The sequence below is a fragment of the Typopeltis vanoorti genome, chromosome 3 (genome assembly GCF_054136105.1).
Source record: "Typopeltis vanoorti isolate ZY-2024b chromosome 3, IOZ_Tvanoo_1.0, whole genome shotgun sequence".
NCBI classification, from domain to species: domain Eukaryota; kingdom Metazoa; phylum Arthropoda; class Arachnida; order Uropygi; family Thelyphonidae; genus Typopeltis; species Typopeltis vanoorti.
In genome coordinates, this window is record NC_143551.1 from 42,194,158 (window position 1) to 42,221,722 (window position 27,565).

At 38.3% G+C, this 27,565-nt stretch overlaps 1 protein-coding gene across 1 annotated transcript in view; it reads left to right on the forward strand.

Moving 5' to 3' along the window:
• LOC150108079 (dynein axonemal heavy chain 3-like) overlaps nt 1–27,565 on the forward strand; it is a 1,881,116-nt gene that overhangs the window by 929,018 nt on the left and 924,533 nt on the right. Inside the window, exon 43 of the mRNA XM_090415945.1 lies at nt 5,215–5,400. Within this exon, the coding sequence (XP_090272071.1) occupies nt 5,215–5,400 (186 nt within the window). The remainder of the gene's footprint in view (nt 1–5,214; nt 5,401–27,565) is intronic.

Consider the following 27,565-nt stretch of genomic DNA (forward strand, 5'->3'; position numbering starts at 1 on the left):
TTAAATCAGAATCTGGGTGAAGAGTACATTTTTCTAAGAACTGTACACACTCTCTTTTCTGTTGAAAACCTGAACCCATTAATAAGAGCCCATGAAGAGATGAGATCAAGTGCTTGTTGAAGTTGTCTTTTAATTTATCATGTTACGTGCTTATCACCGTATATTGTGAAGTCATCAACATAAACAGCATTGCTTACTGTGAGAGGAAACTGTTCAGTGATTGAATTGACTTTGATAGCAATACCCTCTTCTTGAGGATATTTCTGAGATAACATGCTTCCCATTAGGACTTGGAAGAATTCCTAAATCAGATTAAAGAGGCATTTTAATATGCTATATATATATATATATATATATATATATATATATATATATATATATATATATATATATATATATATAAAGGCTGTATCATAAGTCTTTTCAGAAAGTATCTCTTACACATTTCTGAATGAACTAAATGGTCCAATGTTAAACAGTGTCTTTGAAAGCAACACTGTGTTGTTTATGGGTGATTTCCACATGGCTGAAATCACACATAATTATCACATTTTGCTTGCTCACTGAGACTTGCTCACAATGCTTGCTCACTTGCCCACAATGTTTGCTCACTTTCTCACAAACTTGCACAGCCATAATTCCATTGCTATTATCAGCAGCACTCCCCCTCCTTTCTTGCCTTTTCTGTCTTCACCAAACATCATATTCCTCCATCTCATTACATTCCTCCATTTCTTTCTAGTCTCATCATTTCTCTCATCCAACCATGTTTCACTTATTCCAACTATTTCAGGCACATAAAGGAGTGAGTGATATCAGTGGAATTAGCTGTAGATCCAGAAATGAGCTGTTGTGTTTGTATAAAAATGCTAGAAGTATAAGAAACAAGGCAGATGAAATGGTTGCACTAATTACATCTGTTTACCCAAAGATTGTTGGAATAAGTGAGACATGGTTGGAATAGGATGACATCCTAACAGGAATAGAGATGGAAGGATATGATGTGTTTCGTGAGGATAGAAAGGGTAAAAAGGGAGGGGTGAGTGCTATTGATGATAGAGAAAGAGTTATGTCCATACAAGGGAGATGCAAGAGGGAAATAGGGCCAGTGGTTTTGAGGCAGTATGGTGTGAGATAGAGGTGAATGGAATCAAATACTTGGTGGGATGTTGTTATAGACCAGGTAATGTTGATGGTGGTGATAGTGAAATGTATAGTCAAATTAGCCAAGCAAATAAGAAAAGGGTGATCATTATGGATGATTTTAATTATGGCAATATAGACTGGAATGATGAGATAGCAAATGGAAGTAAAGAAAATGAGTTTATTGAATTTTTGAGGGATAACTACCTCAGATAGTATGTAACAGAGGGCACACGAGGTTTGAGGGTCTTGGATTTGGTCATTTCATCAGAGGATTTAATTATAAATGAGGTGTCAAATCATCTGTCAATTGGTGAAAGTGATTACCTGGGTGGTTGCCAGCGGTGCGAGGACCTCTGTGAGAAAAGGGTATATGTGGAACTACAAGGGGAGTGATTATGAAGAGCTCAGGAGACAGCTTGCGGGTGTAGTGTGGAATGAGGAATTAGCTGGAAAAGAGATCAGTGCAACTTGGGGGATTTTAAAAAACTATCTATTAGATGCAATGTCTAAATGTATTCCAAGGGTGAGAAGGTTAAATAAGGTAGGTGTGAGATGGATGAATAAACCTGCCTTGATTAAGCATGCGATACAGAGAAAAAGGGCATTGTGGAGGCATCATAAGAGAAGTGGAAATAACCAATTTCATGAGGTCTACAAAGACCAGGCAAGGAGGGTGACTTTGTTGGTGAGAGTAGCTAAAGAGAGGTATGAACAGCAGTTAGCTAATGAAGCCAAAAAGAATCCTAAGGAGTTCTTTCGATATGTAGCCAGCAAAAGAAAGAATGATTATGGAAGGATGACATTGGAGAAAATGGTATCAAGACAGCTGTTGCAGAATGTGTGGTGGAGATACTTAATGAGCAGTTCATAAAGATCTTTCAATCTTGTGAATGTGACTTCATGGAGAGATTGAGAGCAGTTGATGATGGGGAGGATAGACTGAGTGTAAGTGACCAAGAGGTGTTTGGGGAGTTAAGTAAACTAGATGTAAATAAGGCTGTTGGGCTTGATAATATATCACTGTGTATTCTGAAGGAATGTGCCAGGGAGTTGACACCTTCCTTGACATATTTTTTTAATATGAGTCTTGCACTCGGTCAAGTTCCTAAGGAGGGCAAGATTGTGTAACTTCAGAAAGGAGGTGATCGAACTCAAGCATCAAACTATAGGCCTATCTGTGTGTCAGGTGTTGTGGTTAAGTTGTTGGAGAAGCTTGTGAGAACTAGGATCCAGAGTTGGGTTGATAACAATGGTATTATCTTTAATGGACAGCATGGATTTGCTAAAGGGAGGTCATTGTTTAGTAATATACTTACTTATTACAATAAAGTGACTGCTTCCTTGGACAGAGGAAAAGGATATATAGTAATATACTTGGATTTCGCAAAGGCTTTTGATAGAGTATCTCATGATAGGTTGACAGTGAAACTAGAGCAGATGGGGTTGGATATTAGATTAGTGCATTGGATTGGAAACTGGCTATCTGATAGGTATCAACAAGTTGTGTATGGGGGGAGCGATATCCAGAAAAGGAAAGTCACTAGTGGAGTGCCTCAGGGGGTCTGTTTTAGGTCCATTACTGTTTAACTTGTATATTAATGATATAGGTGAAGATTTAGATGCAGATATTCAGTTGTTTGTGAATGATGCAAAGTTGGGAAGAACCATGAAGTGTAGTGAAGATGTTGTGGCCTTACAGGAAGACTTGAATAGATTGAGTGATTGGACACGGAAATGGGGATGTGAAATCAATGTTGCAAAATGTAAAGTTTTAAAATTTGGAAAACAAAGATGGGATGCAGAATTTATGCTTCGTGTGAATATATTGTTTGAGGTAGAGGAAATAAGAGATCTGGGGGTGATAGTGGATAAGGATCTAAAATTTAGGGGACACATCCCCAAAATTGTGAAGACAACACAATGGCTTCTGGGAATGATGCAGAGGACACTGACGTGTAGAAGTAGAGAAATTCTTGTTCCATTGTATAAGGCTTTGTTTAGGCTACACATGGACTATTGTGCCCAGATTTGGTGAGTTGGTTTTCAGAAGGATGAAGAAATGTTGGAAACAGTTCAAAGTCAACTGACTAAGGCAGTTTCTGACCTCTGGAATGTCGAGTATAAGGAAAGATTGAGAAGATGTAATTTGCAGAGTTTGGTGGACAGGAGGATGAGGGGAGATATGCTGCAGACCTACAAGTTGGTAAGGAGTTGTTATAGGATCATTGGTGGAGAAGTTTTACACCAATGATAGTGGGCGATCAGGGGAGAACCAGAGGTCATTCCTGGAAACTGTATAAAGAGGTTGGAGTAGGGGAGTGAGAGGCAGGTTTTTTTTCATGCAGAGTTGTGAATGATTGGAATGCCTTGCCTGAGAGTGTGGTGTCTGCAAGGAGTTTGAGTGTATTTAAGATATAGTATGATGAGATGTGTGTGTGTGATAAAAGGACCTCCCAGATGAGCAGATGAGTCTTTGACTCTATGAGGTCTTGCGGTAATAATAATAATAATAATAAATGCAATCAATGTACCAACTTTATCTCCCTTGTTTCTGACTTTACTGGTATTCATAAATAAACATAACAATTAATTTCTCGGCCTATAACCATTTCTACTCATGTGCCATCCCCCCCACCCCCACCATCTGTGACTTCTCCTCACCCACATAGATTCCCAAACTCAACCCCCCCCCTTTCCTTATATTCATGGTCATTCAATTCCAATGCCGCATGTCCACATACATGCATTCATTACCACGTTTGCAATCCACTCTCCTTACACTGTGTCCCCTGACCTCCCTGTTCAACTTCATTTCTGTTCTCACATTCTCTTCTCTATTCACAATCACGTTAGTCTCACTATCCCACTGTCCTGCTCATTCACGTCATCTTTGACTTTCACTGGTACCTTGTTATCATCACTCATTGGACTTTCTTCCGGTAGCAACCTTCCCAAATGACTAACTCCAAAACCATTCAGATGCAAATAACATTACCCTTGTCTGCCCATTGTTGTATATGATCTCTCACTAATTTATCCCAAATCTTAAGTGTAGAGGAAGTGCAAAATCTTCTATAGTTTCATGCCTCCATTCTACTACCACTGCTATGCAATGGGCTCTATTTTTATAGAGCCCATTGCATAGCAGTGGTAGTAGAATGGAGGCTCTCCATCCCTCCTTGGGCACTTTACCAGTGGTTAAACGTTTGTTGAAACAGCAAGTTAGTAGAGCTGAAGTTTCTTATCAGATTTTCTTAAAGCAAGTCCTGTAGCATTATTGATTTCTAGAGTAGTTTGGATTTGAAATACATTCTCCTCTTTTCAACATTGAACTCTCGATTCCTTTAGAAATAAAACCTGCTCTTTGTGGATGAAATACCTCAATAAAGTGATTCTTAAACAACTCTACTATGTTATTTGTATTGACCTATATTAACAGCTAACAAGATAATTTTTCCACAATCATTTCTCCTTCTACTAACCAAGTTATGAAAGAATTGATTAGGATTTTTCTTGGATCTCAGTGCTATTATCTTTTTCTATTCCAATTTTGTCTTCTCTGTCATGCCAGTCACTTACCTGGCTTGAGTCTTATATTTCTTATTCAGCTACTCAACACAAATACCAAATCATGTTAATCGTTTTCTCAAAATACAAAATGGGAGATTTAAACATTCTCTAGCCTGTAGCAGTATGCCATCCCTCTTAACTATTTCATTAATATTTCAGTAACATCTCACTAATAAGCAGTGATGTTCCACTGCTAATGTGAGCCCAATTGTGTAGAACTGTCATATAATGCTGTTCATCTCTTAAGTATAATTATGAGTGTAATAAGAATTATGATGAAAGAACCATGGTGATTGGCAGGATATAAGTAATAATGTAAACTAATAATGTAAATGTAATTGTGTATTACTATAATACTTTTCCTCTCATGTACATCCCTTGAGGGAATATCTGAAGAATGAGGATGATCATGATTCATTTCTCAAAATTTTTAATTCATTTTTTTTTAAATTTTAATTTTAATTGAATGTTTTGATTGCATCTTTTTCTTATTTATAGATTCTTATGAAAGCAGGTGGTGAAGGCAAAGCAACCGTGTTTTTGTTTAATGACAACCAAATAAAGGATGAATCTTTTGTAGAAGATATAAATATGATTCTTAATACTGGTGATGTACCAAATTTATATGCAGCAGATGAAAAAGCTGAAATCCTGGAAAAAATGCAAACAGCAGCAAGAGAGCAGGTTAGTAATTTAAGTACGGTAATACATAAAAACTCTTAGAAATAATAGAATTTATTAGAATTTCATGTGTGTGTGTGTGTGTGTGTGTGTGTGTAAGCGCCTCCGTAACGCAATTGGAAGAACGACGGTACATTGCGCCCTTCAATTGGAATAGGCCTAAGTTCGATTCTCGTCGCGACGGGAGGAATCTTTATCTGAACGATTTCAATCGAAGGTGAGTTAGCCGATCTCATATGGAAGTAACAGGGTTTTTTCTCCCGGAAACTCGGGTTTTTAATCCCGCATACAGACAAATCGGCCCTTCGGAACACACACAATTTACAGGCAAAAAATACTAGTTGTGGTGGAGGTGAGCGGTAGATGCCTTTGATGGAGATGATTCATAGTAGAGGTTAGGTGTAGTGGTTGAGACAGTTGTAGGTGTCCTCCCGCGATGAGTCTTCGGACTCCTTGGAGGTGTCAGGAATAATAATAATAATAATAATATATATATATATATTGCATTTTATGTATATTATTTCCGGGAAAACTCCCATGTTACTCCTCTTATTAAACTATTATAATTACGGCTATTTGGCCTGCATATTTCCTCCATATCCAACAACATATCCCCACCAAATGTAAATTATACATCCCATCTTTGTTTCCCAAATTTTAAAACCTTACATTTTCCAACATTGAACGGGCATCCCTATTACCGTACCCATTCATTCAATCTATTCAAGTCTTCTTATAAGGCCACAACATATGTTCCACTCCTCATGGTTCATCCCAACTTTACATCATCTACTAACAACTGAATATCCCCATCCAAATCTTTTCAACTAACACTAACATATAGACTAAATAGCAATGGTCTTAAAACAGACCCTGACTTTCCTCTTCTGGGATATTGCTCCCAAATACACAACTTGCTGATACCTATCAGATAGCCTATCTCCATTCCAATGCACTAGTCTAATATCTAATTTAGCCATACACTCTAGTTTGACTATATTTGACTATATGAAAAACAGAAGCACCTACCCGACCTGACATAGCATCCACTTTCCCAATGTGTTCAGATGACGACCAATAGTCGAAACGGACCGCACCCCGTCAACCCCCTTTTCCCCTTCCCCCTCCCTATATAAAAAATCAACCCTTTCACCTTTTCCCCATCCTATATAACATAATAATATAATATATGTTTATATATATATTACTGAAAAAACCCGGGTTCTTCTAATTTAATTCTCCCAAATTGCCCCCCCCCACACACACTCAGTAGTTTTCGGACATCGCAAAAAGAAAAAAAGCTGCAACACCCAGAAAAAGGTATGTGTAAATTTCTCTTCCTTATGCTACATATACTTTTTGGTAAATTTACATCTACAATGCCCTAAGAATCCATGAGTAAATAGCCAATGACATTGAAACAGGGGCACTCCTAAACTGAATCAATTGGTTTTCAAAAGGATGAAGAGATGTTTGTTTATTTCTAAAGTGAAGGGTATATTTCTAAAGTGATGCCATACGATCTATCACTTTAGCAAATCCATGCTGTTTATCAAAGATAATACCATTTTGTCAATCTAAACTGGATCCTGATTCTCACCAGTCTTTCCAACACTTTAGCCCCAACATCTGACACAGATTTGCCTATAATTTAATGCTTGAATTCTGTTACCTCCTTTATGAAGTGATACAGTCTTGCTTTCTTTCCACTCTTTTGGAACTTGACCCAGTGCATAACACGTATTAGACAAATATGTCAAGCAGATGGAAACTCTTGGCACATTCCTTCAAAATATGTGGTGATATATTATCAACCTTAGCTAAATCAAAGTTTGCTTAATTCCCCATATACCTCTTTTTCACTTACAGTCAGTCAGTCTCTCCTCCTATCATCAATTGCTCTCAAACACTCCATGATATCACATTCACAAGAATGAAAGACCTTCATGAACTGCTCATTAAATATCTCAACTATATCTCTGCAACAGTTATTGTTATACCATATTCTTCAATATTCTTCAATTCCCCATATACCTCTTTTTCACTTACAGTCAGTCAGTCTCTCCTCCTATCATCAATTGCTCTCAAACACTCCATGATATCACATTCACAAGAATGAAAGACCTTCATGAACTGCTCATTAAATATCTCAACTATATCTCGGCAACAGTTATTGTTATACCATATTCTTCAATTAGTGGATGAATGGCAAAAGAACTCCCTAGGATTATTTTCAGCTTTATTAGCTAACTGCTGCTCATACTTCACTTTTACTAACCTTACCAACCAAGTCACCCTCCTTGCCTGTTCTTTATAATCCTAATGGAATTAGTTATTACCACTCTTCTTATGCTGCCTCCATAATGCCTTTTTTTCTCTATATCGCTTGTGTAATCTGTTCATTCATCCATTTCACACGTACATTATTTAACCTTCTGACCTTTGAAGAAAAGTTTAGACATTGCTTCTACTAGACAGCTCTAGAATATCACCCAAGCTATATTGATCTCCTTCCCATTCAACCATTCATTCCATGCTACATCTGCAAGCTGTCTCCTGAGCTTCTCATAATCACAGCTTGTAGTTCCACATATACCCTTTCCTCACAGAGGTCCTAACACTGCTAGCAACCCCCCAGGTAATCACTTCATGGTCACTCTCACCAACTGGATAGTGATTTGACACCTCATTTATAATAACATCCTCTGATGAGATGATCAAATCCAAGACTCTCAATCCTCTTGTGCTCTCTATTACATACTGCCTGAGGTAGTTGTCCTTCAAAAAATTCATTTTCTTTACTTCCAGTTGCTATCACATCATCCTAGTCGATATTGATATAATTAAAGTTGCCCATAATGATCACCCTTTCCTTATTTGCTTGGCTAATTTGATTATACATTTCATGGTCACTACCATCCACATTACGAAGTCTATAACAACATCCATCTATTTCATTCTTTTCACCTCTATCTCACACCATACTGCTTCAAAACCACTGGTGCTATTTCTCTCTCTCTCTCATCAATAGCACTCCCCCCTACCTTTTTACCCTTTCTATACCCTTCCCTCTCTATTCCTGTCAGCAAGCATTCCTTATTCAACCATGTCTCGCTTATTCCAGCAATTCTAGGGTGAACAGACTGAGTTTTTGCAACCATTTTATTTACCTTGTTTCTTACACTTCTAGCATTTGTATACGAACATAACAGCTCATTCCTGGATCTATAGTAATTTTCACTGATTCCAGTTATTTGATATGACTTGTCCATACTTAGCTCAAGTCATTTCTTTTTCTCCTTATTCATCTTAAAGCCTTCTTCAAATCCAACTGTTTTCCCTTGATCTCAAGTCGTCCTCTTACCTGTTTATCTACACTCACCCATTCACATCCTCTTGGAGCATCAGCCTTTCTCGCACTGTGTTCCCCTGTCCACCCTGAGCTTCTCCGTTTCCCTGTTTTTCTTACACACTTGTTCTCTCATTCTCTATATTCATGCTACCCACTTCTTCATTCATAACAACCACTTCAATCTCTCCTTTCTTACTCTCACATTTGTTCATATCATTTCTTCTTTGATCAGATTCATTCTCTGGCTTCCAGCAGCAGTCTCTCCAAATGACTCACACCAAAAACATTAGAATTCAGTCCATCACATTCCATGCATTAATGAACTGCACTTCTTTCTCCTCTCATACAATTCTGCTAAGAGTTGTCCATCCAACTCTTTGGCTATTTTCTTCTCCTTCTCATGTATTCAACATTCTTAACATAATATTATTCCCGCATAAAATGATTCCTGCTGACATCAGTTTCTGCTTAGCAAACAGTGCTTCCAAGGATCATCTTATTTTTGTTATTTTCTTGGGCATCTCCATGGAGTCAAAGACTCAACCCAGAAGGCCTGTAATAACTATCAGTCACACAATGCATTTAAATTTTTCCTTCAATTCATTCAATGACAGAGCACATACAACCTCCTTTGGAAGTCTGTTCCATCTTTCAATGACCGTCAAATAAAACTGTATTCTGTGTTTGTCCTATTAAATCCCTTTAATAAATAATATGTCTTTATCATGTCTCATCTTTTTTGCCTAGCAATTAGTCTTTGTAGCTAGACCTTCAATCTACCTTCATAGGGGAGCATTCCATAGATATTTCACAATCTTGGTCACTCACTTCTGAATCCTCCTCACCACTTCCTCATCCTATGGAATCCAGATGACGATTTGCATGCAGTAGTCCAGATGTGGCCTTATTAAAGCCTAATAAAGGGGAAAATGACTTTCTTATCTCTGCTTGTCAATGTGTTCTTCAACTACATAATCTGATTTGCTATTAAACTCCCTATCCATAATCAACCCCAAATTTCTATTTTAATGAAATTACTGCAGTCCATTTCCATCAATATAGTACAGCATTGGTGCTCTCTTCATCCCAAAGAGTGCCTGACCTTACATTTGGCCACTTTAAGTGGTGTCTGCTATTTTTACCCATACTGGCAGTTTATTTAAGTCATCCTGTAGGATCTCTATGTTATCTTTATTAATGTTGCCTTACCTAGCTTTGCATCATTGGTAAACAACTGAATATTTTCCCTTAAATCAATTCCTATATCACTGATGTACAAAGTCCACTGCTGTGTAATTTGTACATTGTGTAACGTGCACTACAAGTACTAAGTCTTGTAGTGCACCCTACTCATCCAACTTCTCCTCAATTCATTTCCACAATATACACTACTCTTTGATGTGTGCCCCTCAGCCACTCTCTTATTCATATCACCAGTCCCATTTGAACACCATTTGTTCGAGTTTCTGTAATAGAGTTGTTATTATTATTATTATTATTATTATTATTATTATTACAGTAAGCTTCATATAGTCAATAGACTCATCTTAGAAGGCTCATTCAACCAGCAGCATGTTCATCATAAGGAACTCTTTAAAATTATTTATACTCCCTGCATTCACAATGGACTCCAGCAGAAGATTCCACTCACTAACAACTCTCCATTTAAAAAAAAATCTACTCCTCCCACTCTACTTCACAACATCTTTATACAACTTCTAGGTATGGCCTCTCCTTCTTCCAGTAGTGGCTCTTATATTAATCAGTACTACTCATTAGTATACTTAACGCTGGAGCTGCATTCAATGCAGCCCTCATGGACGAGCCGCCACTGCCTTCTTCCCATATTAAAGTTCACTCTTTTTATACTTTGTTCTATAATAATCTTGTAGAATCCCTTAACTAACTTGAAGGTCTCCATCATATCTCCTATTTTTCTATTAGCCACCAAACTTTGTAATCCACATTCCCACAATTACTCTGTATACCTGATTTCACTTTGGTCATTCATCTTTTGCACCCTCTCTGGTGTTTTCACATTGCAATGAAAATGATGAAAAATGATGCTAGGTGACCAAATTTGAGCACAATAGTCCATGTGTAGTTGGACCAGTGCCTTATATAGAGGCACCACCACCACCATCTCCTTATCCCTACATGTCAGCATAGTTTTTATCATAACAGTAACATGTCCACTATACATTTCCCAAAGGGCAGCTCCTCCAGTATAGTCTCTTTTCTTTTCAGGTGCCATCTCCATCCAGGAGGTTGACTACCATGAGCTTCCACGATGTACTGTTTTGTGCTTCTTTCTTGTGTTTACCATATGCAGCATTTGGAGAGCCTAATTCTTGTTTTTGTGTGAATTTCCCTCGAGGTCAGAATGTTTTTCATGTTAATGAAGGTTGAGCTAGCAATTTCTATCCTTCTTAATATTTCCTTATCACACTTTCCATTCTCTGTAATTAGTTGACCCAAATGCAGGGAATGTGGACTGCAGAGTTTGGTGGATAGAAGGAGAGGTGATATAATCGAGACTTTTAAACTGTTCAGAGGCAGTTACAGGGTGGACACTGGGGAGTTCTTTCACTTGGGTGGAGCAGCAGAAAGGAGCAATGACAAGGGGCCATCCCTGGAGAGTACAAAAGGAAGCTGTGAGCAAGAAGGTGAGGAGTGATTTCTTTGTGTAAAGGGTAGTGGAACCATGGAATGCATTGCCTGATAAAGTGGTTAAAGCAAGAACGGTCAATGGGTTCAAGAAGTGGCATGATAGACTTTGTGTTTCCAAGGAAGGACCTCCTGCGATTAGTCTCTTGACTCCATGGAGGCCTGAATAATAGTAATAATAAAATATATATAGCTCTCTACTTGATCTAATGTATTTCCTCTGATCTTAATATTTATTATTATTATTATTACACCCTCCATGAAGTCGACGGGCTCATCATGGGAGGTTCATTCAACCAACAACATATTTATCATATAGAATCTGAAAGTCTTTAACACTTCTTTCATTAATAACACATTCTGGCAATTCTCCATGTAAGAAATCTACTCCTCACACCCTTCTTCACCACACTTTTACATAACTTCCAGGAATGACCTCTGGTTTTTCCCTTCTCACCTTCTACTCTTTTTATAATCCTCTCTGGATTATTCTGATAAAATCCTCTCACTAACTTAAACACCTCTATCATATCACCTCTCTTCCTCATATCCACCAAACTCTGCAATCTACATCTCTTCAACCTCTCTTCATATCCAGCATTCCAAACTCCTGATATTGTCTTAGTCACTTGTCTCTGGACCCTCTCTGATGTCTCCACATCACATTGAAAACCAGGTGACCAGATCTGAGTACAATAGTCCAAGTGTGGTGTGATCAGTGCTTTATACAATGGCACAACTACTTCCTTATCCTTACATGTTAGAGTCCTTCTTATCATAGCAGCACTATGACGTGCAACCTTTGTAACCCTAGCAATATGCCCTCAAGTCTTCAGTCTACTGTCAACCATCACTCCCAAATCTCTGATCTCATCCACTTCCTGCAGTATGTACTATCAATATAGTACATAGAATTCCCTCAAGTTAACCTTGGCCTGACCAGCCAATCTCCTCTCATACTGCACCTTTTCTTTCTTTACCATGCTTGTCACCTTTCTAGCCTGCAATTTATACTCTTCATGGATCTGATCACCAACTGTCTTGCACCTCCTCCATAACATTTTCTTTTCTAGCACAGCTTGCTTTATTTTGCTATTCATCCATTTCACTCTATTTATTCGCTTAACTTTCAGTATGCAGTCATACATTGCTTTTGTCAGATACTGTCTTATGAGTTTCCATGCATTTTCAACATCTTTTCCGCTCAGCTCATATACCTAACGTCTGATGCTAACTGACTATAGAGCTTCCTGTAATCACCTGCTTTATACTTCCATGTATCCATTTTTGACAGGAAGTGACCTTTTCTTGTTTCATCACTTCCCAAACAAGTACCTCTTGATTACTCTCACCAACTGGCAGCAGTGTCAATACCTCATTAACAACTATATCTTGTGAAGTTATCACCAAATCCAAAACATTAAAGCCTCTAGTTGCTTCAATCATGTGCTGCTTAAGATACTTATCTCTCAGAAATTCTGCAAACTCACTCTCCTTTTTCCCATACACCATCTCTTCCTTAGATTGTATATTCCTGTAATTAAAGTCTCCCATCAGGATCACTTTCTTTTTACACAGATTCAAAATCTGTGCATGCACCATCAACTTCCACACTTTGAGGACACAATTCCTCTGCAATCATTAACAGCATTCTACCTCCTCTTTTCACATGTCTATCCTTCTGGAAAATTATATATCCGTCTTATATTCCCGACATCACATCCTCCTCAGACAACCAAGTTTCACTTATTCCAATTACTTTTGAGCATACTGTCTCAATCAATGCCACAAACCAGCTCTCTTGTTTTGAATACTCCTTGCATTTGTGTATAAACATAACAATCGCTGTGTATTTGAGGCCATCCTACCAGCACCAACATTCTTTATTCTAGCTGCTATACTACACCTCTCTCTTTGGTTCGACCACTCCCCTTTCCCTGATCATGATTGTGATTTCCATTCTTACCTGCTTAATCCTCACCTTTATGCATTCCATCACCTTGTGCTGCTGCAACTGCATCTTCAACCTCAAAGCCACCCTTCCTTCTGCTGTACAATCTGTTTATTTGTGCTATCCTGTTCCACAGGTAGACTCCGATCATTTGCTACATTAATTTCTTGACTTTTGCCTTCTCAGAAAACATTAGCCTTTCTAAATGCCCAACATTAAATCCATTCAAATGTAACCCATCAGGTTTACACCACTTGAACTTCCCTTCAAATTCACTCCACAGATTTACAAATTGAACCCCCCCTTTGTCTCACACAACTCAGCCATCTTACTATTCATTATCTCTGCTCTCCTTCTCAATTCGATGTTATCATATCTGGGAAACACACCTACAACTTTCCCAACAACACTATTCTTCTTTACCTGCTACAACAACTTCGTCAAGTTTCTGTCAGCATTCTTCTTCTCTCCAACTAAGTCATTTGTGCCCACAACTACCACTAATTTTGATACCCGGTATTTCCTTTTCTGCAGTGCATCAGTTATTTGCTTTATTGTTCCACCACGAAAGCATGTTTTGTGCACATTATTAGTACTCGCACCTCTAATGATCGAGTCCCCCATACACTGGTATACAACTATCCTTTGATTCTTTCTTTATAAGATTGCCTTCCTCCTTCTCCTAATCATCAGTCAATCTTTCCTTTAGCTGTTTAATATCCTCTTCTAGATGTTTCATTTCGCTTTTCATTTTTATAAAGTGAAAATGAAAAGAAATAACTTCTGCCGAGGCTCTTCTACTATGGTCCTGATGTTGCTCCCATTTCTAATCGCTCTAATCTATCCAGACACTTTTCACATATGTTAACACTTTCCTTCTTCTTGTTTACCCAAAAAGTCCACAGATCTTTCACATTTTTCATACATATTGGGTATTTTCCCTTTTTCTCTTGTTACCAGCATGGTTTTGTTTGAAGTTGAAATTAAGTCCATATTTTTCACTTAGTTCCAGCATCTCTTCTAGTAGTTTTTGAAGATCTTTTTTATTTTCAGCCGGCAGTACTGTCTCATCTGCACATCTTAAGTTCTTTATATTTGCCTCCTGCATTGCCCATTGACTCCTGCAAAGAAGTGTTTGAATAACGCTATGGCTGACTTTATACCTACAGTCCAAATAAGAAATCAAGTAGGGGTTAAATGGATAAATAATACCATTAAGCTTGAGCTGAAAAAAAAGAAACGACTGTGGAGGGAATTTAAGGAGAAAGGTGACTGGCAGGCACATGAACAGTATAAAGCGCAGGTCAGCAGGGGTAATGAATGTGGTAAGAAAAGCAAAAGCGCATTATCAAAAAATTAGCCATGCAGGATAAGGAGAATCCCAAACATTTTTTTCGATATGTTGCAAGTAAAAGAAAAAATGTATACAGCAGAATAATTTTAAAGAATGCCGATGGTAAGGAGGTAACCGAATCAGTTGATATTACTATTATTATTACCCCAAGACCTCATGGAGTAAAAGACTCGTCTGGGAGGTCCTTTTATCACACACACACATCTCATCATACCGAGCCTTAAACACACTCAAACTCCTTGCAGACACCACACTCTCAGGCAAGGCATTCCAATCATTCACAACTCTGCACGAAAAAAAACCTGCCTCTCACTCCCCTACTCAAACCCTCTTTATACAGTTTCCAGGGATGACCTCTGGTTCGCCCCTGATCTGCCACTATTCTCTGTAGAACTTCTCCACCATTGATCTTATAACAACCCCTTACCAACTTGTAGGTCTCTATCATATCTCCCCCTCTTCCTCCTGTCCACCAAACTCTGCAAATTACATCTTTTCAATCTTTCTTCATACTCGATATTCCAGAGGTCAGAAACTACCTTAGTCAGTCTCCTTTGGACCCTTTCAAACATCTATTCATCCTTCTGAAAACCAGGTAACGTAATCTGGGCACAATAGTCCATGTGTGGCCTAATCAAAGACTTATACAACGGAACAAGAATCTCCCTACTTCTACAAGTCAGTAATCACCGCATCATTCCCAGAAGCCTTTGTGTTGTCTTCACAATTTTGGGGATGTGTCCCCTAAATTTTAGATCTTTATCCACTATCACCCCCAGATTTCTTATTTCCTCTACCTCAAACAATATATTCTCACCAAGCATAAATTCTTCATCCGATCTTTGTTTTCCATATTTTAAAACCTTACATTTTGCAACATTGAACTCAGATCCACATTTCCGTGCCCAATCACTCAATTTATTCAAGTCTTCTTACAAGGCCACAACATCTTCACTACTCTTTATGGTTCGTCCCAACTTTGCACCATCTGCAAACAACTGAATATCTCCATTCAAATCTTCGCCAATATCATTAATATACAAGTTAAATAGTAATGGCCCTAAAACAGACCCCTAAGGCACTCCACTAGTGACTTTCCTTTTCCTGGATATCACACCCCATACACAACTTGTTGATACCTATGAGATAGCCAGTCTCTAATCCAATGCATTAATCTAATATCCAACCCTATCTGCTCTAGTTTGACTGTCAACTTATCATGAGGTACTCTATCAAAAGCTTTTGTGAAATCCAAGTATATTACTGTGTATCCTTCTCCTCTGTCCAAGGAAGCAGTCACTTTATTGTAATAAGTAAATAGATTACTAAAACATGACCTCCTTTTAGCAAATCCATGCTCTCCATCAAAGATTATACCATTGTTGTCTATCTAACTCTGGATCCTAGTTCTCACAAGCTTCTCCAACAACTTAACCACAACACCTGACACAGAGATAGGCCTATAGTTTGATGCTTGAGTTCGATCAACTCCTTTAGGAAGTGGCACAATCTTGCCCTCCTACCACTCCTTAGGAACTTGACCAATTGCAAGACTCATATTAAAAAAATATATGAAGGCAGGTCTCAACTCTCTGGCACTTTCCTTCAGAATACACGGTGATATATTATCAAATCCCACAGCCTTATTTACATCTAGTTTACTCAACTCCGCAAACACCTCTTGCTCACTTGCAGTCAGTCTCTCCTCCCCATCATCAACTGCTCTTAATCTCTCCATGAAGTCACATTCACAAGATTGAAAGATCTTTATGAACTGCTCATTAAGTATCTCCACCACAGATTCTGCAACAGCTGTCTTTATACCATTTCCTCCAATCATTGTCATCCTTCCATAATCAATCTTTCTTTTGCTGACTACATATCGAAAGAACTTCCTAGGATTCGTTTTGGCTTCATTAGCTAACTGCTGTTCATACCTCTCTTTAGTTACTTTCCCCAACCAAGTCACCCTTCTTGCCTGGTCTTTGTAGACCTCATGAAATTGGTTACTTCCACTTCTCTTATGCTGCCTCCACAATGCCCTTTTTCTCTGTATTGCATGCTTAATCTCACACCCACCTTATTTAACCTTCTCACCCATGGTATACATTTAGACATTGCATCTACTAAATAGTTTTTGAAAATCCCCCAAGCTGCATTGATTTCTTTTCCAGCTAACTCCTCATTCCATGCTACACCTGCAAGCTGTCTCCTGAGCTCTTCATAATCACCCCCCCCCTTGTAGGTCCACATATACCCTTTTTTCACATGGGTCCTTGCACTGCTGGCAACCACCCAGGTAATCACCTCATGGTCACTTTCACCAATTGGTGGATGATTTGACACCTCATTTATAATTACATCCTCTGATGAGATGACCAAATCCAAGACCCTTAATCCTCATGTGCCCTCTGTTACATACTGTCTGAGGTAGTTATCCCTCAAAAACTGAAGAAACCCATTTTCTTTACTTTCAGTTGCTATGTCATCATTGCAGTCTATATTGCCATAATTAAAATCACCCATAATGATCACCCTTTTCTTATTTGCTTGGCTAATTTGGCTATACATTTCAATATCACCACCATCAACATTACCTGGTCTATAACAACATCCCACCAAGTATTTTATCCCATTCACCTCTATCTCACACCATAACGCCTCAAAACCACTGCTACTATTTCCGTCTTGCATCTCTACTTAGTATGGACAAAGTAGAGATGTAACACATCTCTTTGTATATACAGCTCACTTCGTCCCTCAAACTCATTCCACACATTAACAAACTGTACTCCCATCTCACACATTTCAGCCAGCATATCATTCATAATCCTTGCTCTCCACCTCATAACTCTTTCTCTATCATCAATAGCACTCCCCCTCCCTTTTTATCCTTCTATCCTCACAAAACACATCATACCCTTCTATCTCTATTCCTGTCATGATGTCATCCTCTTCCAACCATGTCTCACTTATTCCGACAATCTTTGGGTGAACAGATGCAATTAGTGCAACCATTTCATCTGCCTTGTTTCTTATACTTCTAGCATTGGTATACAAACACAACAGCTCATTTCTGGATTTACAGCTAGTCCCAGTGATACCACTCACTCGATGTGATCTCTCCATGCTAGACCGGGGCCATTTCCCTTTCTGCTTCTTCATTTTAGAACCCTTTTCAATTCCAGCTGTTTCCTCTTGATCCCTGGTCATCCCATTCCTTTCCTGTCTACACATGCTCTCACCTCCTCTTGGAGCATCCACCTTTCTCATGCTGTGTACCCCTGTCAACCCTGAGCCCTCCCCGTTTCCCTGTTCCTCTTGCACACCCATTCTCTCATTTTCTATACTCATACCACTCACTTTCCCATTCATATCCACTTCTTCAATCTCTCCTGTCTTACTCTCCTGCTCTTCCACATCACTCCCCCTCTTGATCTGATTCATTCTCCCTATTCACTTCTCTACCTTCCAGCAGAAGTCTCTCCAAGCAACTCACACCATAACCACTCAAATGCAGTCCATCGCTCCCATATAGCTCACTTCGTCCCTCAAACTCATTCCACACATAAACAAACTGTACTCCCATCTCCTCACACATTTTAGCCAGCATATCATTCATAATCTTTGCTCTCCACCTCATTTCACCGCAGTCATACCTAGGCAACACGCTGACTACTCTTCCTGTCACACTATTCTCTTTTATCCTTCTAAGGAGCCTCCTGATATCCATTTTGATATGCTCTTTGTCCTCTCTCAAATCATTTGTACCAATTAATACTATTAACTCTTTTGCTCACTCCCACCTCATATCCAATGCAGATATAGTGGAATTACTGAGCAAGCACTTTGCAAGAGAATATCATGCAGGTGGTGACATTGCAGGAATGAAAGAACCAACAGCTTATATGGGAATGTGGTGAATGAAGTGGAGGTGAATTATCTATTACAAAACCTCAATGTCAATACATCTGTGGGATTGGATGGTATACCAGCTTTTGTCATACCATTTTGTTTAATTTGAGTCTCGGTTCTAGGTTTGTCCCGAGGGGATGGAAAGAGGGTAACATAGTTCCACTGCATAAAGGAGGTTCCAAGACTGCTGTTTTAAATTACCGACCGATCAGCATATCAGGAATCGTTGTCAAGGTCTTGGAGAAAATAGTCAAGAGGAAAATACAGGAATGGATAGATGAAAATCAGACACTGTATGGCAGACAGCATGGTTTTGTGAATGGTAGATTATGCCTCAGTAACTTGCTCACATTTTATAACACAGTGACGGTAATGGGTTTACAGTGATTCTACTGGACCTTGCTAAGGCCTTTGACAGGATGCCACATGCAATTCTAATCAGTAAACTGCAGCATATGAGGATGGATATAGGTTGGTGAGATGGATAGGAGGGTGGTTGATGGAGAGATATCAGAGAGTGCTTTATTCAGGAGTAGAGGCCAAAAGATGGCCTGTGATTAGTGGTGTGCCACAGGGCTCTGTTCTTGGACCACTACTGTTCAATTTGTTCATTAACACGTTCGCTGCCAACTATGAGTATAGTAGTAGTTGGTAAACCAGAAACACAAGCCAGCTACGAGTATACTTGTATGATGCTTACCGCCGGCAACGAGATTACTGTACTGACCTTGAAGAAGTGAAAATGCTTGGCTTGTGGAGCTAGCATCAAAACTGTGTATTCTCATAGATGGTATATGCTCTGCACAAGCCAACTACGAGTATACTCGTATGATGCTTACCGCCGGCAATGAGATTACCGTACTGACCTTGAAGAAGTGAAATTGCTCGGCGTATGGGAACAGACTCTGCCAAAGTAGCGTGGCAGCGAACGTGTTAATGATATAGGAAAGGATCTGAGAGGAACTGTTCGTTTGTTTGCTGATGATGCAAAGTTGGATAGAGCAATAGCGAGTGCACAGGCTGTCAAAATTTTGCTGGATGATTTGGATAGTTTGGAGGACTGGGCTAAAGAGAATGGATGTCAATTTAATATGGCAAAATGTAAGGTTATGCATTTTGCGGTGAAAAGATTAGCAGCAGTATATCACATTGATGGAACTGTACTCCAGGAGATTGACAAAGCTAGGGATTTGGGAGTGTTGTTGGTGGATAGGGAGTTAAAGTTTAGGGGGCCCATCGCAAAAGTGGCCAAATCAGCTCATCAAATCACTTCGTTGCTGAAAAATACTTTAACAAGCAGAGACAAACAAGTTATTGTTCCTCTGTATCGAGCCTTGATATGGGCCAGGGTTTCTTATGGATGGGGAGGAGGAGGAGGTGGAGAGGATCCAGAGATGAGTGACCAAGATGATAGCAGGTCTATGGAATGAACCTTATGAGAACAGGTTGAAGATTTGTGGGTTGCAGAAATTGGTTGATAGGCAGAAAAGGGGTGATATGATTGAGACATTCAAATTACTGAAGGGTTTCTATAAGATTAATTCAGAAGATATTTTTGAGAATAGGATTGGTGGTGGGAGGACTAGGAGCCATACATGGAAGCTGGGCAAGACCATGGTTAGCAGGGGTGTTAGAGCTAGGTTTTTTACTTGGAGAGTGGGGAATGAGTGGAATAAGCTGCCAGAGTCTGTTGTGGGTGCCATAACTGTAAATGATTTCAAGGGGAGGTATGATAGATACTGTGTGAATGTTGAATAGTTGTTCTTGACATGATGTTAGGGCCTCCCTCAATGAGTCTATGGACTCCTCGGAGTTGCCCGTAATAATAATTTCTGCCTCCTATGCTTACTCCTTTAAATTCTGCTAATTGTTGGACGATATTTTCAGTATAGAGCAGTGGTGGCGTGTAATAATTTGTAGTGGTGGGGATGTAGCAATAAAATTAAAAAAAAAAAAAAAAATTAGTATGTATTGAAAAAATTATATCATTAATAAGACTAAAATATAACAAAATTTAACAATATTTAACAGAATTCTTCTCTTCATTCATTTCTACAAAGATATAAATTAAATGCTAGAATTAAATAGAAAAAAGAAAAACTTCACAATATTTACTTATGATATTGACAATGACATTAATTTGTGTTGTTTGTGCTCGTGTAGTAGCAACGTATCTCGGGCTGCAATGCTACCAGCCCCAAACTGCATGTAAATCACACATAACCCCCACTACATTATCCCCACTAGGTAGCGGTTCAATACAGTCTGCATTGAATGCAGCTCCAGCATTGAGTATACTAGTGAGTACTGATACTAGCCCTAGTCCACACAGCACATTGACTATTGCAAAATACAACTATTGGTACAAAATGAATTATATAAAATACTATTGAGTGGTATTGTATTACAAACATGAAAATAATGCTTTTTAGATAAATACATAAAAATTTAAGAATGGCGATAATAGAACAGGAACATTGATTTTATACTGGAGGGACTACACCCTTATGGATAAGCCACCACTGATATAGAGGTTAAGAAAACACACAGCCTTGTCTGACACCCTCCTTTACTGAGAATTCCTTCGAGGTTTCTCCTGATATTTTTATTGAGGCAGTTTGCTTCCAGTATAGATTTATCAGTAATTTGTTATCATTACCATCTGCTAATAATTTTTTCATTCATTCTATTTGTTGTTCATGTTCTATATTGTCAAAAGGCTTTGTGTAGTCAATAAAACATAAGTAGATTTCTTTCTGTTTCTCCAGATATCTTTCTGTATTAGTTCTAATGTTGAACAGTCTTTCTCTAGTACCTTTATTTTCCTGAAAACCAGATTGTGTTTTATTAATTTCCAATTTAATTTTATGTTTATTTCTTTCTAAGATACTATACAACATAACTTTTGCTATCTGGCATCAGATTGATTGTCATGTACCCTTCACGTTTGATTGTCTTAGATTTTTTAGATATTGGTAGGAATGTCGAGTGCTTAAAATCTTATGGTAGGTGTCCAGTTTTGTATATTTTGTTATATATGTCAGTCAGTGATCTTATAGCCCTATCATTCAAAGCCTTTACACATTTATACAGTGGGACAACCACTTCATTATCCTTATATGTTAGAGTACTTCTTATCATAGCAGCACTACGATGTATAGCCTTTGCAACATTTGCAATATCTGAACTTCAGTCTCCTGTCAATCATCACTCCCAAATCTTGAATCTCATACACTTCCTGCAGTATTGCAGTATGGGATCATTGATGTAGTACTTAGCCTTATATTTCTGCACTCCAAAGTACAACATCTTGTGCTTATTGATATTAAAACTACAACTCCACTCCTTTGTCCAAGTAAAAAGTCTATTCAAATCTTCCTGAAGGGAATTAATATCAGTTTGAGAGGAAAAGGAATTTAGTTGGATATTGCTATATTCCAGGAAATGTGGAGGGTGGTGATGAAGAAATATATAAGCCACTTCGATTAATGAAGAAGAGAAAGGTGGTTTACTTATTATATTATTATGTGGTACCTCCAAGGAGTCATGATGGGAGGGAACTCTACTCCAACTCAATGGCTCCCTTACTTAATAATGTAGGATAAATGATATGATATGAAATATGTATAATAAATTAAAGCTTCACAGCTAATTGTTTATTTAATCATGGTAGTATATATATACTGGAATAAAGAGATAGCATCTGAAATTAAGGAAAAAATTTCTGTTTAGAGAGACAACTATCTTGGACATTATGTAAGCGATGGCATATGAGGATTAAGATTCTTACATTTGATTATTTCATCAGAGGATGGAATTATAAGTGGGATGTTACATTTCCTTCCATTTGGTGAGAGTGATGATGAAGTGACCACCTGAATGGTGGCAAGTCATATGAAAACTTCTTTAAGAAGAATATATGCGGGACTACAATGCCAGTAATTATGAAAAACTTAGGATATGGCTTGGAGCTATAACATGGAATGAGGAGTTAAGTGAGAAGGAGAAAATGCTGCTTGGCTGCTGATCAAGAGATACTTAGGTGCAGTGTGTGAATTTATTCCAAATGTTTAGAAGGCTGAATAAGATAGGTATCAAATTTATTATTATTATTATTATTATTTAGGCCTCCAAGGAGTCAAAAGACTCATCGTGGGAGGTCCTACCTAGGAAACACAAATCTATTAAGACTCATCAAGGGAGGTCCCTCCTAGGAGACACAAAGTCTATCACACCACTCCTTAAACTCATTGACCATTCTTGCTCTCACCACTCCATCAGGCAATGTATTCCATGGTTCAACCACTTTCCATGCAAAGAAACCACTCTGCACCCTCTTGCTCACAGTTTCCTTTCGTAACTTCCAGGGATGGCCTCTTGTCATCACTCCTTCCTGCTGTTCAACCAAGCGAAAGAACTCCCCAGTATCAACCCTGTAACCACCTCTCAACAGTTTAAAAGTCTCAATCATATCACCTCTCCTCCTTCTATCCACCAAACTCTGCAGTCCACATTCCCTCAGCCGATCCTCATAACTATCATTGTACAGTCCTGAAACCATCTTTGTTATCTGCCTTTGTACCCTTTCCACAGTTAATTTATCCCCTTCAAATCCTGGGGACCAAATCTAAGAACAATAGTCCAAGTGTGGTCTGATCAGGGTCTTATACAACAGAATGATAACTGTTTTATCTCTGCAGGTCAGTGTCCTTCTCATTATTGCAGCAATCCTCTGTGTTACCTTCACCACCTTTGCAATATGTTCTCTAAATTTCAGGTTTCTATCAATCATCAACCCCAGATCTCTTGTCTCCCCAACTTCCTCCAGTATAACTCCTCCCATAGAGTATGCAGCATCCCATCGATGTTTCCCAAACCTCAAGACCTTACATTTTGCTGAATTAAACGGACATCCCCATTCATTTGCCCATCTATCTAGCTTATTCAAATCTTCTTCTTGCAGGACTGCCACCTCTGCACTATTACTAATAACCCTTCCCAGCTTCACATCATCCGCAAACAATTCAATATCCCCTGCAATCCACTGACAATGTCATTGATATAAAGGTTAAACAATATAGGTCCCAGTACTATGCCCTGTGGGACTCCACTTTTAACCCTCTGCCTCCTTGAAACTGCCCCACCATACACATTTCTCAGATACCTATCAGACAGCCAATCCTGCATCCAGTTGATCAACCTGATATCCAAACTCATGTACTACAACTTAAATATCAGCTTATCATTAAAAAATCTGGAAAAAAGAACATATTGTGGAGCAAGCATAAGATGAATGATAGTAATCAGTTGCTTGAAGGAGCAGCCCATGAAGGTGACTCAATTAGGATAACAAAAGTGAAATATGAGTAGAAATTGGAAATCTAACCAAGGAAACTCGTGGAGAGTTTCTCAATATGCGGCAAGTGGAAGAATGATTATGTCAAGATGTTGTTAATGGATAAAAATAGTAGATGTGAAGGACTTGCAGAAATAAAGCAGTTATGGTTCCATTTTGTTAGGCCTTGATCAGACTGACCTCATATGGACTATTATGCACAGATATGGTCCCCTGGCTTTCATAGTGGTGATGATATTATGTATTAGAAAGGTTCAGAGAAGACTGACTAAGATGGTAACTGGATGTGGGACTTGAAGACAGATTGAGGATTGAGGCCTGGGATTTTATTCTTCCCATTTTAGTTATGTTGTTTAATTCTTTTCTTTCTAAAGGTCACATACCAAGTGAATACCAAGCAAGCCATACCATCCTCATTTTAAAACCTAATAGAGATCATGCCTTAATGAACTGCTGTAGGCCTATTTTTTTTTTTAACTAATACTGACTGCAGGATATTTTTCTGCATTATTAGTAACAGGCTTAAAGTAGGAATAAGATAAAAGCACATATTTAATATGAAATTTAATATGAATAAACACATAGTTAATATGAAAAAGCAGCCAATGGCAGTGCTATTGGTAGACCTTACTCAAGCATTTGATAATATAATATCCAGTATCCCTTTCTGTTCCACATTCACCAGCGAATTGGTATGGGCACAAAGCTTTTATGTGTTATTAAGGGAGCCTATGCCAATTCAACTACCTGCCTCCTAGTTAATGGGTTCCTATCATACCTGGAAAAAATTCAAAAAAAAGTCGAGCAAAGTTGCCCTATTAGTCCAAGATTGCACGCTTGTTCTTAATCCTTTCTTGCAGGAAGTCGATAGTACAAATGCTGTCCAATGGATAACAGTTCCCTCAACTGTGAAAGAAAATAAGATATTAGTATATGCCAAGAACTTAATAGATACTTTGAGGGATAATGATTCCATATTATTATTATTATTATCTGAGACCGCTAGGGAGTCAAGGACTCATCAAGGGAGGCTATAAATCACCAAACCAGCTGTCATACCTTCCCTTAAATTCATTCATGCTAGATGCACTCACTACTGTTGTGATGTCTTTCTTCTTCGTTGTGTGTTCTATTTTCTTCTGAATACAGTATTCAGTTACGAGACAGATAGGCCTAATCTTTATATGGGTAACACTGTACAAGAGTTAAGATAATAGGGAAGGTTATCGATGAGGTTGGTATTTCCCTAGTTCTTTCTGCTGATTGATTCCTTTTTAGAACAGTTTGGAAGAACTCACTCTCCTCCATTCCCAAGGTGGATGCAACAGCCATATTGGTTTATCAGTTACAATTCTAATTAATCAAAACTTTAAAATTGAATTCAAATGAGACACAATTCCTTGCCTGATTCGTTTCACAACCTGCTCACCGTGATTCACTCAACTTTGTTATTAAAGTTTTAAGAATTAATCCTTCTTAAGCTCATTTCAATACTTAATTAATTAATTAATACACGTTAATCAACAATCCTGCCCACTGCACCATTTTGTTGTGACGTCTTTCTTCTTTGTTATGTGCTCTATTTTCGCCTGAATACAGTATTCAGTTACGAGACAGTTTAGGCCTAATCTCTATATGAGTAACACTGTACAAGAGTTAAGACAATAGGGGAGGTTATCGACGAGGTTGGTATTTCCCTAGTTCTTTCTGCTGATTGATTCCATTTTAGAACACGAAGAAAATTTATATTTAACTGCGCCGCTCTGTGTCCATGGTTTTAAGAACAATGTTAAGGAATCGATCATCAGCAAGTACAATGCTACAGTAATCTAAATAAGACAGAACCTTCCTTAGACAAATTACCTTTAAGTTATATAGCAGTCATAGTTCTGTAATCTTTTCTTACTTTCACATTAAGTAGAGTTCCCACTTAGATCCGAACTGTTAAATGAGCGATGCAATGAAATGAACTCAGGCAAGCACAAGATTCAAACTAAATAAAAACATTTAATAGAATATCACATGAATTTACATTAATCTAAGAAGATCTAAACAGAACTAAAATGATCATGAGATAAAGAAGTTCTTATTAAGACAATAGTAACTTCACAGTAGAGTATAGTCAGCACGGTTAAATTCTTAACATAGATTTCTGCCCCTCTTAGAGTTATAAGCTTCTAAGTACAACTTTTAGACAAAGGTTATCTATTCAATATATTTCAATTGTCGACTCTGCTTAGCTGCTCTAGTTATACAAAGCACATATTGCTAATTACACACGAAGGAATTCTAAAGTCCTATCAATCTATTACAGTAATTCTTAGTAAGGCAGTTTCTAACTTATATCACGTTCTCTTGGAACAAGCTTCATGATATCACACGTTCAAACTTGAACTGTCATTAAGGCAGTACACTTCTTCTTTATTGTAATTACATTCACAAAAGACATAGAAAGGATTTCCTTATCGGGATGGTAGATATACTTTGCCTATTATCACATGTTCTGGGAAACACTTCCTTGTTTCTCAATGGCTCTCTTGGGTCACTTTAGTTCGATAGGATACAGATTCACCATAACGATCTTGTTGACTCAGGAATACATACCTGCCTCACTCTAAAATGTCTATCCTTCAAGTTTCCTTGGCAATCCCTGTGATGCTCCTCGTCTTTCACAATTACAAGACGAAGGAATAAGAATCAGGATACGAACAAGAGCCTGCAGAAGAGTAAGAGAAAAACAGAGAGCTCCCTTGTCTTTTCATTTCGGTTATACTGTTGGCCTTCGTTCCTCTCTCTTTCATTCTATATCAACAGCCTATATCTGTTCTCTCTTCTTTGCACCAAAAAAATCTGCCTCGTGAATGACTTTGTAAACACGGCATGGTAACTATCGCCAAAATGTGCGCTGTCGGATAACTTCGTAATTTCATACAGCACTTAATTTCTGTCATACTGGCTATGTCTTTGGCAATGGTTTACACATGTTGAAAGTTTATTTTTCACTTGGTCAGACTATAATTAATTTAGTTTAATTCTTTATCCAAGTGTGTGCAAACAAAGTTTGTGCCTGAAAGTATCTTCAGGACTGGGGTAAAGTGGTACAACGCCGGGCAACTCCTTGCAAAGGTGGAGCAAGCTACCAACACTCCTATATCAGTATCTCCCATAATGCAAAATACATCTCCTTGTGGATATGTATAATGTTATGTATTCAGGGAAGGACCACTACCCAGACTAGTTTCGACCTTTATTGAGGTCTCTTCAGTGGGAGCCAGGCCCAAGTTGAGATACCAGACAGAAGCATTAGCAAGGTCATCTTCTCCTATAGGAGCTGCCAAACGGTGTGCCACCTTTTTATTAAATTACTCTGGATTTAGAGAAAGATGTTGAAAGTTTATTTTTCACTGGGTCAGACCACTCTTACTCCAGTCCTGAAGATACTTTCAGGCGCAAACTTTGTTTGCACACACTTGGATAAAGGATTAAACTAAATTTATAATAATGGTTTACACAAACAGATTAACTTCCGAGTTTCCGTGCACAGTTCACATGAGATATATATACTTTACAAAG